General features: G+C 50.1%; 1 protein-coding gene across 9 annotated transcripts in view; it reads left to right on the top strand.

The window, feature by feature from the left end:
- DYSF (dysferlin) overlaps nucleotides 1-17682 on the top strand; it is a 220962-nt gene that overhangs the window by 133676 nt on the left and 69604 nt on the right. For 5 of the 9 annotated variants that reach the window (XM_053256337.1, XM_053256339.1, XM_053256336.1 and 2 more), the window contains 7 exons: nucleotides 4223-4252; nucleotides 4838-4864; nucleotides 6399-6440; nucleotides 10366-10467; nucleotides 10828-10989; nucleotides 11139-11304; nucleotides 12362-12435. In XM_053256337.1, coding sequence (XP_053112312.1) covers nucleotides 4223-4252; nucleotides 4838-4864; nucleotides 6399-6440; nucleotides 10366-10467; nucleotides 10828-10989; nucleotides 11139-11304; nucleotides 12362-12435 — 603 coding nt within the window. The remainder of the gene's footprint in view (nucleotides 1-4222; nucleotides 4253-4837; nucleotides 4865-6398; nucleotides 6441-10365; nucleotides 10468-10827; nucleotides 10990-11138; nucleotides 11305-12361; nucleotides 12436-17682) is intronic. The other 4 variants (XM_053256343.1, XM_053256342.1, XM_053256338.1 and 1 more) reach the window with 2 other exon arrangements.

Raw genomic sequence — 17682 nt, 5'->3', positions numbered from 1 at the left:
GGCAGACATATGAACATTTGAGGCACAAGTGATCTTACTTGTTGACCTTGATTTGTCCCAAATTTAGTCTAGATGTAGAGACAGTGAAAGGAAAGTAGGCGGATTAGTTCTTACTAGAACAACTTGTGATTTTATTTCTTTTTGGTTTTCTGTGAGTACATTCTTTCTCTGGTGCTGTGCTCTCGGTTCTTCTTTCAGCCTCTAAAATTGGGCACAGTTGCTGGCATTAACAATCGTGTGCTGAACTTGCTTCTTTCCAATCAGTTTCTTAATTTCCTTTTGATTCCACTCCTCTCCATAAACAAGATTTCAATTTTCAACCAGTGCTTTTGTGTTTGGCTCTCAGCAGCCATGGTGTTCCCCCTGCAGGTGGCTTTGCACAAAGCCACCAATAAAATAAAATAAAAATTTAAAAACCCTCCTCACGTCATCATTTGCAAAAGTGAATGAGAAAAGGGGGGCGGCCCACCCCACCCCACCCCCTCTGCGACCCCGTTGGCCCAAAATGAGGCAGGAGGAGGGCACAGAGAGTATATCTTATGAGGAATATGAACTGTTCTTGTTTGGAAAAAAGGTGGTAATGGGCAGCAATATGAATGACCAGAGCTTTACCACCAACCATTGCAACTAACAGCTCATACACTTCATTTACGGGTTGACTGCCAATATGTCACTGCTTACACCACTTTGAAGCTCGCTATCTGGAAAGCGTCCAGGAATGCTTTCAATGAACTATGGTTGATATCACAGTTACGTCTGTTCCTTGAAGATAATGGTCTCAAAACTGTGGTGCGCTCGCTGGTAGCTCCTTGGCTTGACTACTGCAATGCACTGTACATGGAGCTATCTTTGTATGTTGTTTGGAAACTTCAGTCAGTTTAAAATGCAGCTGCCAGATTGGTCTTGGGGGTTTCTTGAAGTGACCATGTTATGCCTGTTTTAAAACAGCTGCACTGGCTGCCAATATCTTTCCGGCAAAATACAAAGTGCTGGTTATTACATTTAAAGCCCTAAAAAGCTTAGGAATGGGTTACTTCGGAGAGCGCCTTCTTCAGGATGATCCCCGCCACACTTTAAGGTCTTTGGGAGAGGTCCGTCTCCGGCTGCTGCCAGCTTGCCTGGTGACTCAGGATTGGGCCTTCTCTGTACTGCTCCAGGGCTCTGGAGTATCTTTAGCAGCCTTTAAAAGAGCCATTAAAACATATTTTTCTAGCCTGGCCTTTAGCGAGTATTGAAATGATTTTAAACTGGTTTTAATGAGTTGTTTATTTGCCTTTTAAAATCTGTTTTTATATCTGTGAACCGCCTAGAGCCATCTGGGTGAGGCGGTATAAAAATCTAATAAATAAAAAATATACTGCCCATCCAAAAATGGCTCAGGCCGGTTCACAGTCAAAAGTAAAACCATTTAAAATGTTAACATAAAACTACTTTAAAAACCATTAAAACCACTTAAATGTTACTAAAAGCCAAGCTGAAGAGATGGGTCTTCAGAATGTGACTGCCTAATTCCTTGAGTGGTGGGCAGGCAGGTTTTCTCTGACCATTCCTTTTTGGATCAAGCAAGTGTTGGATCAACCATTCCAGGCAGGTGTAGAAGGATCCAGGATTTTGCCTAGTCAGGGCTACTAAGGGCAGGGTGAGCTACGCAGACCCCATGGAAAGAGCCCAAACATTCTAAAATCATTTTCTCTTCATTACAAGAAGTTAGTCTGTGTGGCTGGCCCATAAAATCCCCTTTTACAGGGAAGGAAATGAGCCTGAGAGGTTATGGCCACCTAATAAGTGTTTGGCAAGGTAGATCTGTAATCCCAGGCGACCCTGTGGGTTAAAAACATAAGAACAGCCCTGCTGGATCAGGCCCAAGGCCCATCGAGTCCGGAATCCTGTTTCACACAGTGGCCCACCAGATGCCACTGATCATCTTGAGGGCGTGCCCTCTCTCCTGCTGTTACTCCCCTGCAGCTGGTACTCAGAGGCATCCTGTCCTTGAGGCTGGAGGTGGCCTATAGTCCTCCAGCTAGAAGCCGATGATAGACCTCTCCTCCATGAAATTAGCCAAACCCCTCTTAAAGCCATCCAGGTTGTTGGCTGTCACCACATCTTGTGACAGAGAATTCCTCAATTATGCATTGTATGAAAAAGTACCTCAGTTCGTTGGTCCTAAATTTGCTGGCAATCAATTTCATGGGATGACCCGTGGTTCTAGTGTTATGTGAGAGGGAGAAAAATTTATCTCTATCCACTTTCTCCACTCCATAAGTGATTTTATAGACCTCTATCATGTCTCCGTGCAGTCGCCTTTTTTCTAAACTTAATAGCTTCAAGTGTTGTAGCCTTGCCTCATAAGGAAGGTGCTCCAGGCCCCTGATCACCTTGTTTGCCCTCTTCTGCACCTTCTCCAGTTCTACAATGTCCTTTTTTAGATGTGGTGACCAGAATTGTACGCAGTACTCCAGGTGTGGCCGCACCATCGTTTTGTATAAGGGCATTATAGTATTAGCCGTGTTATTTTCAATCCTAATGCCCCTAGCATGGAATTGGCCTTTTTCACAGCTGCCGCACATTGAGTCGACACTTTCAACGAGCTGTCCACCACGACCCCAAGATCCCTTTCCTGGTCAGTCACCGACAGCTCAGATCCCATCAATGTATACATGAAGTTGTGTATCATCCCAATATGCATCACTTTACATTTGCCTACATTGAACCTCATTTGCCACTTTGTCGCCCACTCACCCAATTTGGAGATAACCTTTTGGATCACAAAAGGTTTTGGATTTGGATTTGGATTTGGATTTGGTTTTGGATTTCACAAAAGGTTTTGGATTTGGATTTGGATTTGGATTTGGTTTTGGATTTTACTACCTGAAAGAGTTTGGTATCATCTGCAAATTTGGCCACCTCACTGCTGGTCCCAGTACAGATCCCTGGGGGACCCCACTTCTTACTTCCCTCCATTGCGAAAACTCTCCATTTATACCTACCCTTTGTTTCCTGTCTTTCAACCAGTTAGCAAGCCACACATGTACTTGTCCCCTTATCCCGTGACTGCTAGGTTTTCTCAGGAGTCTTTGATTAGGAACTTTGTCGAAAGCTCTTTGGAAGTCCAAGTATACTATGTCAACTGGATCACCTTGATCCACACACTTGTTGACACTCTCAAAGAACTCCAAAAGTTGGTGAGGCAAGATTTACCTTTGCAGAAGCCATGCTGGTTCTCTCCCAGCAGGGCCTGTTCTTCTATGTGCTTTACAATTTTATCCTTGAGGATGCTTTCCATCAATTTGCTTGGAATGGACGTTAAGATAACCAGCCTGTAATTTCCCGGATCATCCCGGGATCCCTTTTTGAAAATAGGTGTTACATTAGCTACTTTCCAATCCTCTAGTACAGAGCCTGATTGCAGGGATAAGTTATATATTTTAGCAAGGAGGATGGCAATTTCACATTTGAGTTCTTTTAGAACTCTTGGATGGATGCCATCCAATCCTGGCGATTTGCTTTTTCCAGACAGTTTTTCCAGACAGTTTAGAACATCATCTCTTGTCACTTTTATCTGACTCAGTTCTTTAACCTCCATCCCCGAAAAGCCTGGTTCAGGAACAGTTATATGCTCAGTATCCTCTGCCGTGAAGACAGACACAAAGAACTCATTCAGCTTCTCTGCAACCTCCATATTCACCTTAATAATCCCTTTCACTCCCTCATTGTCTAATGGTCCAACCACCTCCCTGGCAGGTTTCCTGCTTCTGATGTAATTAAAGAAGTTTTTGTTATTCCCCTTGATGCCTTTAGCTAAATGTTCCTCAAACTCTCTTTTTGCGTCTCTTATTGTCACCTTGCATTTCTTTTGCCAGAGTTTGTGTTCCTTTCTGTTCTCTTCATTTGGACAGGCCTTCCAATTTCAGAAGGCAGGTTGATGTTGCCCATGGTGACCTGTATGGAACCGTTAGGTTTGCAAAGAATGAACTGAGATGTGACCATTTGGGGAAGTGGTTAACTCCAGCTGCCAGCCATCTGGGACAGCTGCATGCCAGTTGGGATATCACAGCTACATGTCAGGAGGCCTTGGCATTCCTCCCGGCATGTGAGAATCGGCCTTGAGGATTTTTCTCATGGGATAGCAGGGTACCCATCCTGGGCATTAAAGAAATAACCAAGAGGTCTCTCGTTTCAGTACAGGGCAGTGAACTGAACCTATGTCTTTTGCTTTTCGCAGCCGGCCATCCACCACATCCCTGGTTTTGAGGTAAGTTCCTTTTCTTGGTTGCGATTCCTGGGGGACTTCAGGGAGTGGACTGTGTGGAATGCGGCTGTGTGTCTGAGTGCATGTGTGGCGAGACCCATCTCCAGTGCACCAGGCCTGTGAGTTTGGCGTGAAAAAGAGGAGGGCCTGGTGCCCCCCAGGGTGGACAGGTGGAATTCCCACCGAGCGACCCTAGTCACGGCCACCCATACACGCAGCTCTAGTGGTTGCTCCAAATCCCGTTCCTTACTGGTGCTAGGACCTGTGGCTGCTAATCTGGTGTCTCCACTGTCCATTTCTGAATGCTGAGTTATCCAGGGCTATGCTTTGGGCTGCAACCACTGCTGCTCACAACACATCTAGAAATTTAGAACTTGTCTGTTGTCTTTCAGATCTGTTCTACGGTTACTGCTTATAACTGCCATCATGCTGCATGTTGATACACAATGCAGTTTCTAACGCTGTTGTCTTTTAAAAATTTATTTTATGAACACTGCATTTCTAACCCTTTTCTCTCTCGCTCACCGTGTCTCTCCCCTTGCCCCAATTCCTTGTGCACTCACCTGTGCAAATGGGGGAACTCTACAGACTGAGCCATCTTCCGTTTTGGATGAGGTAAGGCTTTATTTGATAAAAGGGTTTCTCTCTCAAAAGGCCTGATCCAGGTGAACTCCCCAGTTGAAAAGAACGTAAACTGAGCGAAAGCCTGGAAGTCCGTGCAGAGATCTAATTCTAATTTAACTACGATTGTTGCAAGCTAATCAAAGCAGAAGATCACTTGCTCAGAATGAGAGAATCTGATGCTCAGTTCAGATATGTTTTGCTTTTTCATCAGGGTCGCCCCCTTGCCTGTCACTGCTAGAGGTGAAGGCCCTGGGCCACCTGCCTCCACTGCCAGCCCACCCCTGTGCCCAGAGATGGTGCTGAGGCCGCCCCAGCTCCTCACTGGCCTGGTCCCCTGCCTCAGCAGCCCAGACACTGCCCTCTTCCTCCTGTGCTGGCCTCACCGCCTTCCGGGAGGCCTGTGCCACTTTAGTCCGCTGCAGTGGCCACCTGAGGCTGCTGCTTCGCCTCGCCTCGCCGGGGGGTCCGCCCCTGTTTTTCATGGTCCTTCCTGTTCATGGCGAGAAGTGAGCTGGTACAGCACAGTGGCTAAAAGGCTGAGCCAACCTGGCAGTCTCCCGTTCCGATCTCGCTTCTGGCTGACTTGAGGCGGCTTTCTCTCGGCCTCAACCACCTGTCTGCAACAGGATGTGGAATATTACCAGCCTCTTGAACAGGGTTGTTGTAAGGACAGCGACAAGTTTCGTCGGAAAGCTAGAGGGTCAGCGTAAATGCTGATTATTTGTACTGCTATGAAGCTGCTGGAACCAGACGGTTGATCCCTCTGTGGCTGAGCATTGCAGGGGAAGGTTGGGCACAGCTCTCTGCTCTTGCTGACCTTTGCTTTGGAGAACCCCAAGAGGCTCCTGGGGCAGAACCAAGACTTCCCCCAGAATGCAGTTGGGCCATTCTGCAGCATTGCAAGGGGCCCTGGAATCCCCCTGACAGGCAGTGCTGCAAGGCCAAGAAGGCAAGGCTGATTTCCTACAGAGAAGTCTCCTTCAGACCCAGATGATGTCCCCCCTCCCTTCCTTTAAAGCTTCAGAGTGGGGAGAAGCCTGCTTCTCTCTGCTCCAGGGTTGCGCCATCAGTGGAGCAGAAGACTGGGCGAGGAGAGCTGGTCTGGTGGTAGCAAGCATGACTTGTCCTCTTAGCTAAGCAGGGTCCGCTCTGGTTGCATATGAATGGGAGACTAGAAGTGTGAGCACTGGAAGAGATTCCCCTCAGGGGATGGAGCCGCTCTGGGAGGAGCATCTAGGTTCCAAGTTCCCTTCCTGGCAACATCTCCAAGATAGGGCTGAGAGAGATTCCTGCCTGCAGCCTTGGAGAAGCTGCTGCCAGTCTGTGAAGACAACACTGAGCTAGATAGACCAATGGTCTGACTCAGTAGATGGCAGCTTCCTATGTTCCTATGTAAGAATCTACGTGGGCACGAGAGGGCCCCTCCCTCACAGTCTGCATGTGCTGGTTGGTTGCCGGTCCCTAATGATCTCTCTTGCTTTCTCTCCCCTTCCGTTTTGCCTCTGCTGGGACTGGCGCTCTGCAGCTGTGCACACCCACTCTCTATTATGAAGGGCTTCTCCAATGGGTATCTATTCATATTGGCTGCCCATCCTTTTCCTCCTCGCTTTGCCACCAGCTGGGGACTGAGCAAACATGCCAAAGAGCTGCAGTGCACCATTCATGGGATACAAGTCTGTCAATAGTTCTGAGCTGGGATGGATAACAATAGAGCCTCCAGGTCCCGAGGCACTATATCTGAGTACCTGGAGGCTGGGCACAAACAGCAGGAAAGCCCGTCACTTTTGTGCCATACTTGTAAGGGTGCAGAGCTCTTCAGCTGCCTGCTCTTGAAAAGTGTGATGGACTAGATTGGGGCATCTCAAACTTGGGTCCTCAGATGTTGTCAGGTTGCAACTCCTCCGGCCATTGGAGCTTTTGGCCTGATCCAGCAGGGCAGTGCTTGCTGAGCTTCCCCATGAAAGTCACAAGGACTTGGCTTACTGATGCCACCGTTTCCTCTGGCACTCCTCTCTGATTTTTCATCCTGTCTGGATTCACCAGCTCACTTAGGTTCTGGAGGGGAGAAACACACACATTTAAAAAGTGAAACTCTTTTTGGCCATTGCTCAGCCCCACAGGTGACTCTGCCCTGCTTTGCCTTAACACCGGCCACCTGGTCCTCCCAATCCCTTGCTTGGCATGAAGGCAACACTTACCCACTGGCAACCCGTCTGCAGGTGTGAAAGGCTTCCGGTGTTGGAGCCCCCCACAGAGGGGTCACCAGCGCCTCTTGGAACCCTGAAATGCTGGATTCCAAACCTGAAAGCTGGCTGCGGGAGAACCGCCTGTTTCCAGTTCCTGTAAGGAGCCAAGCCAGGAAATCCAGCAGCAGGACCCTGCAGGCACCTTCGTCTGAGAGGAGGAGGAGGAGGAGGAGGAGGAGGAGGAGGAGGAGGAGGAGGAGGAGGAGGGTTGGGGGGAGCTGCTGGCCTGTTCTCTGCTGCACAGCAGCACCACCGCTGAGGAGGCCAGAAGGTGGTATTGCAGCGACTGGCTCAGCAGAGGTCAGGCGGCAAAAAGGGCCAATGGGGTTCTACCTGCGCCTTCAAGGCATTTGATGCAGGCCCTCAGGCTGAACGTCTTGTTGCTCAGGCACAGCCTGAACTCCTCTTGCCTGCCTGAGCCCCCGTTTGCTTCCTGTCCCTGCCCCCCACACCTAACCTCTCCTGCTGCACCTCACATCCCCAAAGGAATCCTCTGCCAGGGGCTGGGACTCGAGGCTCCTAATGTTACTCTGTTGACTAATATTCATTGTTGATCATTGCTGTCAAGCACTTCATGGATTTTTAGCTGATTAACAGCCCAATACATTAACTGGTTCAGTACACAAAATGTGGGAGCTCAGGCAGAGTCAGGGAGGGTCTGTGCCATGGAGAAGACCTCTTCTCCTTGCAGAAGAAGTGGGATGTGTGTTCCCAAATGACCTCTCCCTCCTCCCAAAGCCCCACCATGGGCAAGGGTCTGTGCATGCACTGTGGAAGAGCTGTGTTCAACTACTACTATTACTATTAAAGTTGAATGAAGCTCAAAGCTTTAATCCACAAGTTGTGATTCCAGCAGGGGGTCTTGCACTTGGGTCCTCCCCCCATTGTTGATGGACTACAGTTGCCACCATCTCCAGCCACAACGGCCCAGTCCCTGGTCTGGGGGTGATGGGCGTTGTTGTCCAGTGACATCCCCCTTAGGGGAAGGAGCCACTCTGGGAAGAGCAGAAGGTTCCCAGTTCCCTCTCTGGCTTCTCCAAGATAGGGCTGAGAGAGACTCCTGCCTGGAACCTTGGAGAAGCTGCTGCCAGTCTGTGTAGACAATCCTGAGCAAGACGGACCAAGGGTCTGACTCAGTATATGGCAACTTCCTCTGTTCCTATGACACTGGGGGCCCCTGGGGTACAGCTTTCGGTCCCAGTGCTTTACTTTCCCAAATGGCTCCATTCCCCAGCTCCACAGTCCCGCTCAAAGTCATTGCTGCTGGGGGCCATCTTGCATAGTGGGGGCCAAGGGGGGGGGGGCTGCATGGGGCTGTGCAGGAGCCCTTCCCACTGTGGAGCCCGGCTGCAGAGTAGCTTTCCACGGGTCAGAAAAGCCGCTCCGCTTTGGGCCGGCGGTGTGGCAGAGCTCCCATCCACCCCCTCAATCCTTTGCAGCCGGTGCTGGTGGCTGGCCAGGGGCTCCCATCTTGAGGTGCATCTGCGGCTCTCATTACCCCTGAGCGGAGCTGGCAACGGCGTCCTTCACGACAAGCTGTTTTGATTTGGCAGCTCCTGGCTACCGCCAAGGAAAATTACAGCCTCTCATCAAGCGCCGCTGGCGTGCCACCACCAGGCAACCTTGCTCTGTAGTCTTATTAAATGTACATATATAGGGGTCTATAAATAAATACGACCTGATCCAATGTTTGAAATATATATGCCTCCTTAATTTAATGCAATAATGCTTTAGCCTGGAAAGAGTGACTACGTCCTAAATTACTTCCAACTGCCCTCAGTTAAGGGCCGCCTTGCGTTTCCCCCGAGGGTTTTGCTTTCCCTTGGAGACTCTAAACTCAAAAAATCAAGGTCAGGATGATCTTGGGAACCTTTTCTTAACTGGAAAAAGGGAAGCAAAGAGAAGAACAGTGGGGTGGGTTTGGAAGTGGCTTCACTGTTCTGATTTCAAATGTCCCTTTTCCTCTCCCAGAACGAACACTAGAAAAAATCTGTTCTTTTTGGAGTGATTAGTTTGAAAGGAGGAAAGCCAGCTGTGGGCAGCGCTGATTTGCTAGTGCCTGTGATGTCACCTCCAGTCTCCATGGCAGGATGCAAGTCATTTTTAATTTCCACGTTGCACAATCCAGTCAAGGGCTCTGCTTAATCTGCCAACAACTGTAGCCCGTAGTTGCTAGGTCCTGAAGGCCCAGAAAGCAAATTCCCCAGACCTGTTTTTCTCCTCTGAAAAGGAGACCCCCAATGGGGTCCAATTTCCACATTTGGCCCACCGCGCAGAATGAAGAAACGAAACCTTTCTAATACGTTTCCTTTAATGGAAAGAGAACCAAATAGTTCACAGTTGTTTAGAGGGGAGGGAGGGAATAAGGGCAAAAACCACAAGAAGAAATGAACAAGCAGGTGTCAGACCTCAGCACGGGCCAGGCTCCAGGGCTCAGGGGAGCTGGTGGTTAGCCCAAGTGGCCCAGAAGAGGCAAAGGGGTGAGTCCCGGAGGAAGCTGTGTCATCCAAGGCAGCGCCCAGAGAAAGGAAGTCGGTGAGGAGGCAGCAGCGTCCTCCCTGAGAGATGAGTTGCCCAGAATGAGAAGCAAGCTCTGAGACCAGGGTTTTATAGGGCCTGGTGGTCTGGGATTGGCTGGCTCTTGTGGTCAGCAGACTAGGGGCTCATGCAGGCTGGCACTGCCGCCTAGATGGCACCCTTGAGCTCAGACTGCCAGGTTTCCAGGGGGGAAAGTGGGCTGGTGGTGCAGGGAGGGGGAAGGTGCTGGAGCCCGATTCCTGGATGCTGCAGCTGGAGACCTCCCCTTGGCCCCCGCGCCCTGGTTTGAGACCCCTCCCCCTCCTCAGCACCTTGCACTAAACAACTTAATCTTGTGGACTCACAGTGATGCTTTCAAGTGGCAAGAAACGAGAGGTTTGGAAACCGTCTGAATTGGGGAACTCCACAGGGCTGGCATCTCCCTTGGTTTTGGAAGCAGCTGCCGCTCCACTCAAAATCATGGCACTCCCATGTGTTTGCTTGCTTTTTATGCTTTCCTCGCTTTCCTCAAGTGGACCCAAAGCAGCTAAGAGTAAGACAATCCCTCCCGTAGGACATTTGTACTCGCCCTTTGTTTCTACTGTGGGAGGCATTAAAGGAAGGAGGGAGTTGCCAGACCCTGTGCCGTGTGTGTGTGTGTGTGTGTGTGTGCGCCTTTTGCCATTTGAAAGGAGTGTCCTGTCTCTCTTGGCTTCCTTCCTCCTCCAGTCTGCAGATTCGGACCTGCCGTACCCCCCACCGCAGAGGGAGCCCAACATCTACATGGTCCCTCAAGGAATCAAGCCTGAGCTTCAACTTACAGCCATTGAGGTGAGTGTGGAAGTCCATGCAAGGGCCTCACGTGCTGGAGGTGGACCCCCAAGAATATCCCTGTAAAGAGAAGTAGAATTCCATTGTAAAGGGCAGAGATTCTTTGAGTCAGAACTTTGAGTTGCAGTGGGCCACTGTGTGAAACAGGATGCTGGACTAGATGGGCCTTGGGCCTGATCCAGCAGGGCTGTTCTTATGTTCTTAAGTTTCTTGCCACCCCTCAACAACCCACATGGCACCCAAAAAGGAGCCACGGCCAATCTGACTGTGTTTCATGTGGTCCAGACCTTCATGTGGTTCTCCTTTGCTAGATGGTTGCTTTGAATACCTGATCCTTTTTCATGGCCTTTCCAATTGCAGATCTTGGCCTGGGGGCTCCGGAACTTGAAAAGCTACCAGATGGCCAGTGTAACTTCACCCAGTCTCCTGGTGGAGTGTGGTGGGAAAATGGTCCAGTCGTGTGTCATCAAGAACCTCAAGAAGAACCCCAACTTTGACGTGTCTGTCCTCTTCATGGAAGTGGTGAGGGATGGTCTCCTGCCTCCTTTTACCTCTACAGGCACAGCCTTCCCTTGTTCTGTTCAGCTAGAGTATCACATGTGCTTGATGGACAGGGGCTGCTCTCTTCTCTCTCCCTCCTGCTGCACTAACCTTGCTTTTTCTGGCTTCAGCGCCTGCCGAGAGAAAGCCTGTACAGCCCTCCCATCACCATCAAAGTCATCGACAACAGGCCCTTTGGTCGCAAGCCTGTGGTGGGGCAGTGCACCATCCAGTCGCTGGAGGAATACTACTGTGATCCCTACCAGGAGGACGTGGAGTTTCCTGAAACACAGGCAGGTATGGAAAGGGACACTTGGCATTCTTTGGCATAAAAATGGGCAGCTTCCATCTGCTGGCACATGTTGGTCAATTTCCCTAGGTTCCAGGATCCCAATGAAATCCTGCTGCTTTTGCAACTCTTGCTTGTTCACCTTGGCACTTTCCAGATTAGACCCTACAGCGAGGTCATGTCGGATCTTGGAAGTGTGCTTCCACAATTCCTGCATTGTGACACCACAGTCCCTATGTGGACAGCAGGGTGCCTTTCACATTGCCAATGCCTTGTCTCAAATTTAATTGCTGCAATATAGAGCAAGGACGTCGTATATCTGGCATAAGGAAGTTGCTGTTTTGGGGGGTTGTTAGTTGCTACAAGACTTCTCCCCCTGCTATTTATGTTTTCAGTGCAACTTGCCTGAACAGAGGCATTTTGCTGCTCTTGAGAAGCTAGTCTGGAAAGTGCCCTAGTCATGTCTCCTTCCGGAACTCATTCATTTTTTAATTCAATCAATCAATCAATCAATCAATCAATTGGTATCTAACCAGCTCTTCTCTAAATGTTTTGTATATATCATGCTTACAGGCATTAGTAATATTTAATAAATAATACAATAAAAAATAATAATAAATAGGTAAAACATGAAACCATGCAGTTCAAGGGAAATATTTCAAGAAGTAGGCAATCATTTGGCTTTGTAAGCTTAAGTAAATGTATTTTTGATGTTCGTCAGAAGCCAGGAAGAGCAGTGGGCAGAGAGGTCATCTGGAAGAGGGGGCATGCCAGCATTTGGGCCACTACGGATTTGTGTCTCTTGAGCCTGTCTTGCGAATGGTGCGGAATGCAGCCAGATCACGACACAAGTCCTGGTTCAGCCCACTGAAGGAAGGCAGCTCCGCGGGGTGGGTTGAACAGCAGCAGAGTGAAGCTGTACTGAGCTTTCTGTGAGGCCAGTTTGACAAGCCCAAACAGTCTGGAAATTGGTCCAAAGACAGAGCCAGACCGGGATGGTGCACAACTCCAGTCCTTGACCCCTCATGTACTTCTCCTTCTCCTCCTTCTCCTCCTCCTCCTCAGATGACGTGAGCCTCACTCCTAGAGATGACGTTCTCATTGATATTGACGACAAGGAGCCCCTCATTCCAGTCCAGGTAATGCTCAATAATCAAAGCAAGGGAGAGGAGAAGCGGAATATCCATCTTCCTCTACGTTTGCCTAGGAATATAGCTGGCATTGTCAAGGGCTTTGGACTCTCTGATCCAGAATTGCCAAATCATATTTTACACCAAGTCAAAAAACAAAATAACAATGTTACTCTGAATTTTTTTCAAGTAGTGAGGTTGCCGGCACCCCTCCCTGCCCTTCCTCAATTTACCTTGAACTGGTTTGGAGTAAGCTCTTCCCCAAAATATTGGGAACCTGTTTTCCTTGTTCTGGGCTTAATTCAGGATAAATTGGACTTCTCGTGCCCTGACCGGGATGGAGTTGGAGGCAAGCAAGTGAGTGAGAGGGAGGATTTCAGTTCTTCTGCAGCTCGGATTAAAATCTAAGCTGAATATATTTCAGGGAGGGAGATAGAGTGCATGCTGAGCATTTGAGCTGGCGGGGCTTGTAACCTGAGCCTGGGGGGTTACGAATTCCAGTGACCTCTCTGGTTTCAAGCAGAACTTCACAGCCTGATGACTGAATGAGTGATGCTTTCCCTCTGTCAGATACCATATCTCAGGCTGTGCTGTTCCTGGTACTCCTTGAGACAGGCTTGGGGATAACAGACTAATTCTGCCAAGGACACAGCTCGGCACAGTCTGATCAATACCTTATCCCAAAGGTAATGGGGCATTTTACAGTCCACACAGCAGACTCTCCAGGAGCTCTTCTCAACTCAGGTTCAGCCTCTCCTTCGCTCAGTGGCCGGATGCATGCTTGCCTTGCAGGGAAGTCCCTCCCAGGTCCAGTCCCGGACCTCTCTAGAAAGCAGCCCTTGAGCAGCATGGCTGGGAAGGCCTCTCTCTGGCTGAGACTCTGGAGAGGCAACGGAGAGTGCGCAGCCCTGGGTCTGATGAACCAAAGGTCTGACTCTGTAGGGCAGCAGAGTCAGCTGAGCGATTCTCCCCTTGAAACCTCTCTGCACAAAGGATCAGAGGCATCTGCAGTAGCCTCCGGGGCTTTGGCTGCCAATTCCCTTTTGCCTGCTGCTAATCTGGCTGCTCTTACCAAGTCCAAGTCTCTTAATGCCTCTTAATGAGCCCTTGCCCTTCTAGCTGTCCCCCCCTGCCCCCCCCCCCCGCCTCAGTTCTTTCCAGTTTGGTCCAGTTGGGCTCTGTACACACGCCGTAGCTGCAGGTTCTGGAGCCTGCCTGGCAGACAAGCCTCTCCCTGGCAATAAAGTGTCTGGAGAGTAACAGATGTGCACCAGCGTGGTGTAGTGGCTAGAGTGCAGGACTAGGACCGGGGAGACCCGAGTTCAAATCCCCATTCAGCCATGATACTTGCTGGGTGACTCTGGGCCAGTCACTTCTCTCTCAGCCTCTCAACCTACTTCACAGGGTTGTTGTGAGGAGAAACCCAAACATGTAGTACACCGCTCTGGGCTCCTTGGAGGAAGAGCGGGATATAAAATGTTAAAAAAAGAAGAAGAAGAAAAAAAGATGGAGCTCCTCTTGGAAACCAGAGGTGAAAAGAAGGGCCTCTCCCCTTCCTCTAAAAAGGAGGGTTGTAAGAGTGCTTGGACTTTGGCCCCTGCAGCCCTTCCAAGCCCAAATCTGTTTAGAAGCTCAAGACCAAGTCGCAACTCTCCAAGGCTTCCTCCAAGATAGGGAGTCCCTCCTCCACTCATCTTCTGATGCTGGATCCAGGGAAGGAAGGACGGACTCCTTGACCTGTTGCCAGGTTGACTCTGTCATGGTCCAGCCTGTCACAAACCCACCCACAGAAGGGACTCTAAATCAGATGCCATGGAGGCCAGACCTCCATTGGCCCCAGAGCAGAAAATGAGGAGGCCGGGCTAGCGCCAAGTCTGGACCTTGACACTAGCCCAGAACCTGCGGGAGCCACAGAGCTGGTCCCCCAAGGAAGCTGCCTCAGGGCCTGGGCTCGCTGGAGCAGCACCCCTGGAACCCGAGCCCACTGCAGAGCCAGCCTCTCCCACACCACCATGCCCCCGGCTGTTGTCATGCTTGGCAGAAGCAAAGAGAGTGGAGGAAGAGTGCCAGAGCTCTGCCCCTTAAAGGCTTCCACTCTCCAGGCAGGCAGGCAGGCAGAGCCCCAGAGGGGCCATCTTAGCAGGTTTTGACTGATATCTGCCTTTGCTTTGTGGGCAGCCAGGACAGGACCGAGAAGATGCACAATGGAGGGTGCAATGGATGTGTGAACAGAGCTAACGTGCGGCATCTTAGTCTTGGAAATGGTGTCCAGGGACTACGCCTTGGAATTTACCAGAATTCCTCAAGAAACCTCCCTGATTTCCCCTAATTCCAAGTTCTAGGCAAAACATTGTCTCATTAGAAAGATAATCCAGCACTAGCTACACACCAGAGCTGGTCTTGTGGTAGCAAGCATGACTTGTCCCCTTAGCTAAGAAGGGTCCACCCTGGTTGCATAAGAATGGGAGATTACATGGGGATGGAGCTGCTCTGGGAAGAGCAGAAGGTCCCAAGTTCCCTCCCTGGCAACATTTCCAGGATAGGGCTGAGAGAGATTCCTGCCTGCAACCTTGGAGAAGCCGCTGCCAGTCTGTGTAGACAACCCTGAGTGAGATGGACCAGTGATCTGACTTAGTATATGACAGTTTCCTATGTACCTATCTCAGACCTATAGGGTCTCAACATGTAGCTCATTTTTTAAAAACAGAAATTGTATATGGAGATTCTTTGGTCCATATCTGAGCAATCTGGAAACAAGATTTTCTGTCTGCAGTTGACCTTTTGGATGTCTACCTGCATGTATCCTACAGTTACCTGATATTTTTGTACAACAGATCCTGTCAGTTTTGTGTCTGCCCCTCTGCCAAGATCCCAGCTGTGCTAGTGAGTGACTCCTCTCTGCGCCCACACAAGATCATTGTTCTTCCCTACCTCAAGGATTTCCTGTTGAGGTCCCCTTCATCCAACCAAGCCCCATCAGATCTCCAAACCATTCTAGCTTGTCTCAAACAATTCAGCTTCTTCATGGACAGGGACAAGGGTGTGCTGCAAACCACTCAGATACTGGATCACATGGAGTGACTTTGGACACTGCCCAGGACAGGGTGTTCCTGTCCCAGGACAGACAGGAAGAGGTCAAGGATAGGGCTCTCTGAGTGCTGGTTGCAGAGCTTTTGGGCCTCTTGCTGTCGTCCTGGTCCCTGGGAATGTTCACTTCGAGCCAGGAGATGGTAAACTGGGCTCCTTTTCAGGCCAGGACTCTTCAAAGGTTCCTCCTTCCCTTTCAGCTCAACCTCACCAAAAGGAAGCATCATTCCTTTGCTCTCATCACCCCAGTCAGGGACAACTTGGCACTCAGCTAGCAGTACGCAGGCTGGCTGAGGAGATGTCTTGGAGGGGCTCTCCCATGCCGCTGATCAGGACTGATGCCAGGCTGCTGGCTTAGGTGGCTGGTGGAGAAGACCTACTGGCACAAGGGTCTTGGGCAGCCAGTGAATAAACAAAGAGCTACCAAGCCCTCCTTGATGCACAGATTGCTTCTCCTGCACACAGGCAACATCTCAGCCAAGGCTCATGTCCATTGTCAGGAAGGGATCAGGTGCAGCAGCAGCCCATCTAGAAGCTGCTGAGATGCCGGTTTGGGGCTGAAGTGGAAATCTGACCTCTCAGCAAGCACGTTGCGAAAACAGGCCACTCAAGGGCAGACCGGTGCAGCCGCCAGACCCTGGGTCAGGGAGAGTGTTCCTGGCATCCCTGAGTGTTTTAACCGGTAGTGGGAAGATTCAGGCTCCTTGCTTTCAGCTTCTTTGTAAGCCTGGTGTAGAAGTTTCTAGCTCCGAGGCCTCTGTCCAGAAGCTGCTGCAGGAGATGTGCTAGCCATGTCAGGGCTAAGAGGTTTTCTTTATGGCATTGCCATTCCCTATGCTGACCCAATACTCCAAGGAATGCAACATTTGCAGACAGAGCCTGAAAATTCAAAGCGTGTCCTCCTGGCTCAGACAGCTGTGGTTGGTTGAACCACATGCTAGAAGCCTCCAAGTCTTCACGACAGGGGCCAGATCTGCTCTCTCCGTCAGGTCTCTTCCAATTAGCTGTCTGGAAACTGAACAGTACTTGCTAGCCAAGGCTGGCTATTCTGAAGTGGTTAGGTCCAATTTATTGGCTTCTAGGTAGGGGGAACCCGGGAACCCACCCACCCCCATTCAAGTCTGTCATTGGACTGCTTGGATGGCAATCCTTTGCTGGTGTGTAGGAGCCAGGTCTGGTCCTATTGAAGCCAGCCCTGCCTAATGGCCCTGCAGTTTCTCCAAGCTGGTATGCAAGAGCTGAGCACAAACACTCTCTCAAGGCCACTTTCTACCATGCCTCTATTTACCCCCAAAGCTCGAACTCTCTCTCACAATATTCCCATCTTCCTGAAAGGAGCATCCCTGTTCTGTCTTCCAGTGACCCACAGGTTTTTCACGTGGACCTTTAAAGGTGTCCTTTCTGCCCTCCAAGCCGCCATCCAAGGTCCACCATCCAAGCCTACAGCTTCTACTCTGCGCAGGGAACTTTCCCTGAAGACCATTTTTTCTAACTATTTTGGCTTGTTAGATGTCAGAAATTGAGACATTTTCATTTGAATGAGCACAAAATATAAGGGGGTCACTTGCCTTAGGAACATAGGAAGCTGCCATATACTGAGTCAGACCATTGGTCCATCTCACTTAGTATTGTCTTACATAGACTGTCAGCGGCTTCTCCAAGGTTGCAAGAAGATATTTCCCAGCTCTGTCTTGGGGATGCTGCCAGGGAGGGAACTTGGAACCTTCTGTTCTTCCCAGAGCAGCTCCATCCTCTGAAGGGAATATCTTCCAGTGCTCACAGTTCTAGCCTCCCATTCATGTGCAACCAGGGTGAACATAAGAACATAAGAACAGCCCTGCTGGATCAGGCCCCTAAGTGGACCCTGCTTAGCTAAGGGGACAAGTCATGCTTGCTACCACCAGACCAGCTCTCCTCTTGCCTGATCTAGCTTCTGCTTTGCACATGAAATCACTTTTTAAATAGGGTACAGGAGCAGATCCTGCCACGAGCATTTGTGGTCATTCCATGTAACTGAACACTTGTTGAGGGTGTGGGGTGGGGGTTGCTGCTCTGTGGGTTTCCCGGAGGCATCTGGTTGACCTCAGAGTGTGATGCTGGGCAAGGTGGACCTTTCATAATCGGATCCATCCGGACTCTCCTTATGTTCTTGAGTTCTCTCTCCCTGCC

The sequence above is a fragment of the Hemicordylus capensis genome, chromosome 5 (genome assembly GCF_027244095.1).
Source record: "Hemicordylus capensis ecotype Gifberg chromosome 5, rHemCap1.1.pri, whole genome shotgun sequence".
Lineage (NCBI taxonomy): Eukaryota > Metazoa > Chordata > Lepidosauria > Squamata > Cordylidae > Hemicordylus > Hemicordylus capensis.
Note: the sequence above shows the minus strand (reverse complement) of the source record. Positions and strands in the feature narration are given on the sequence as shown.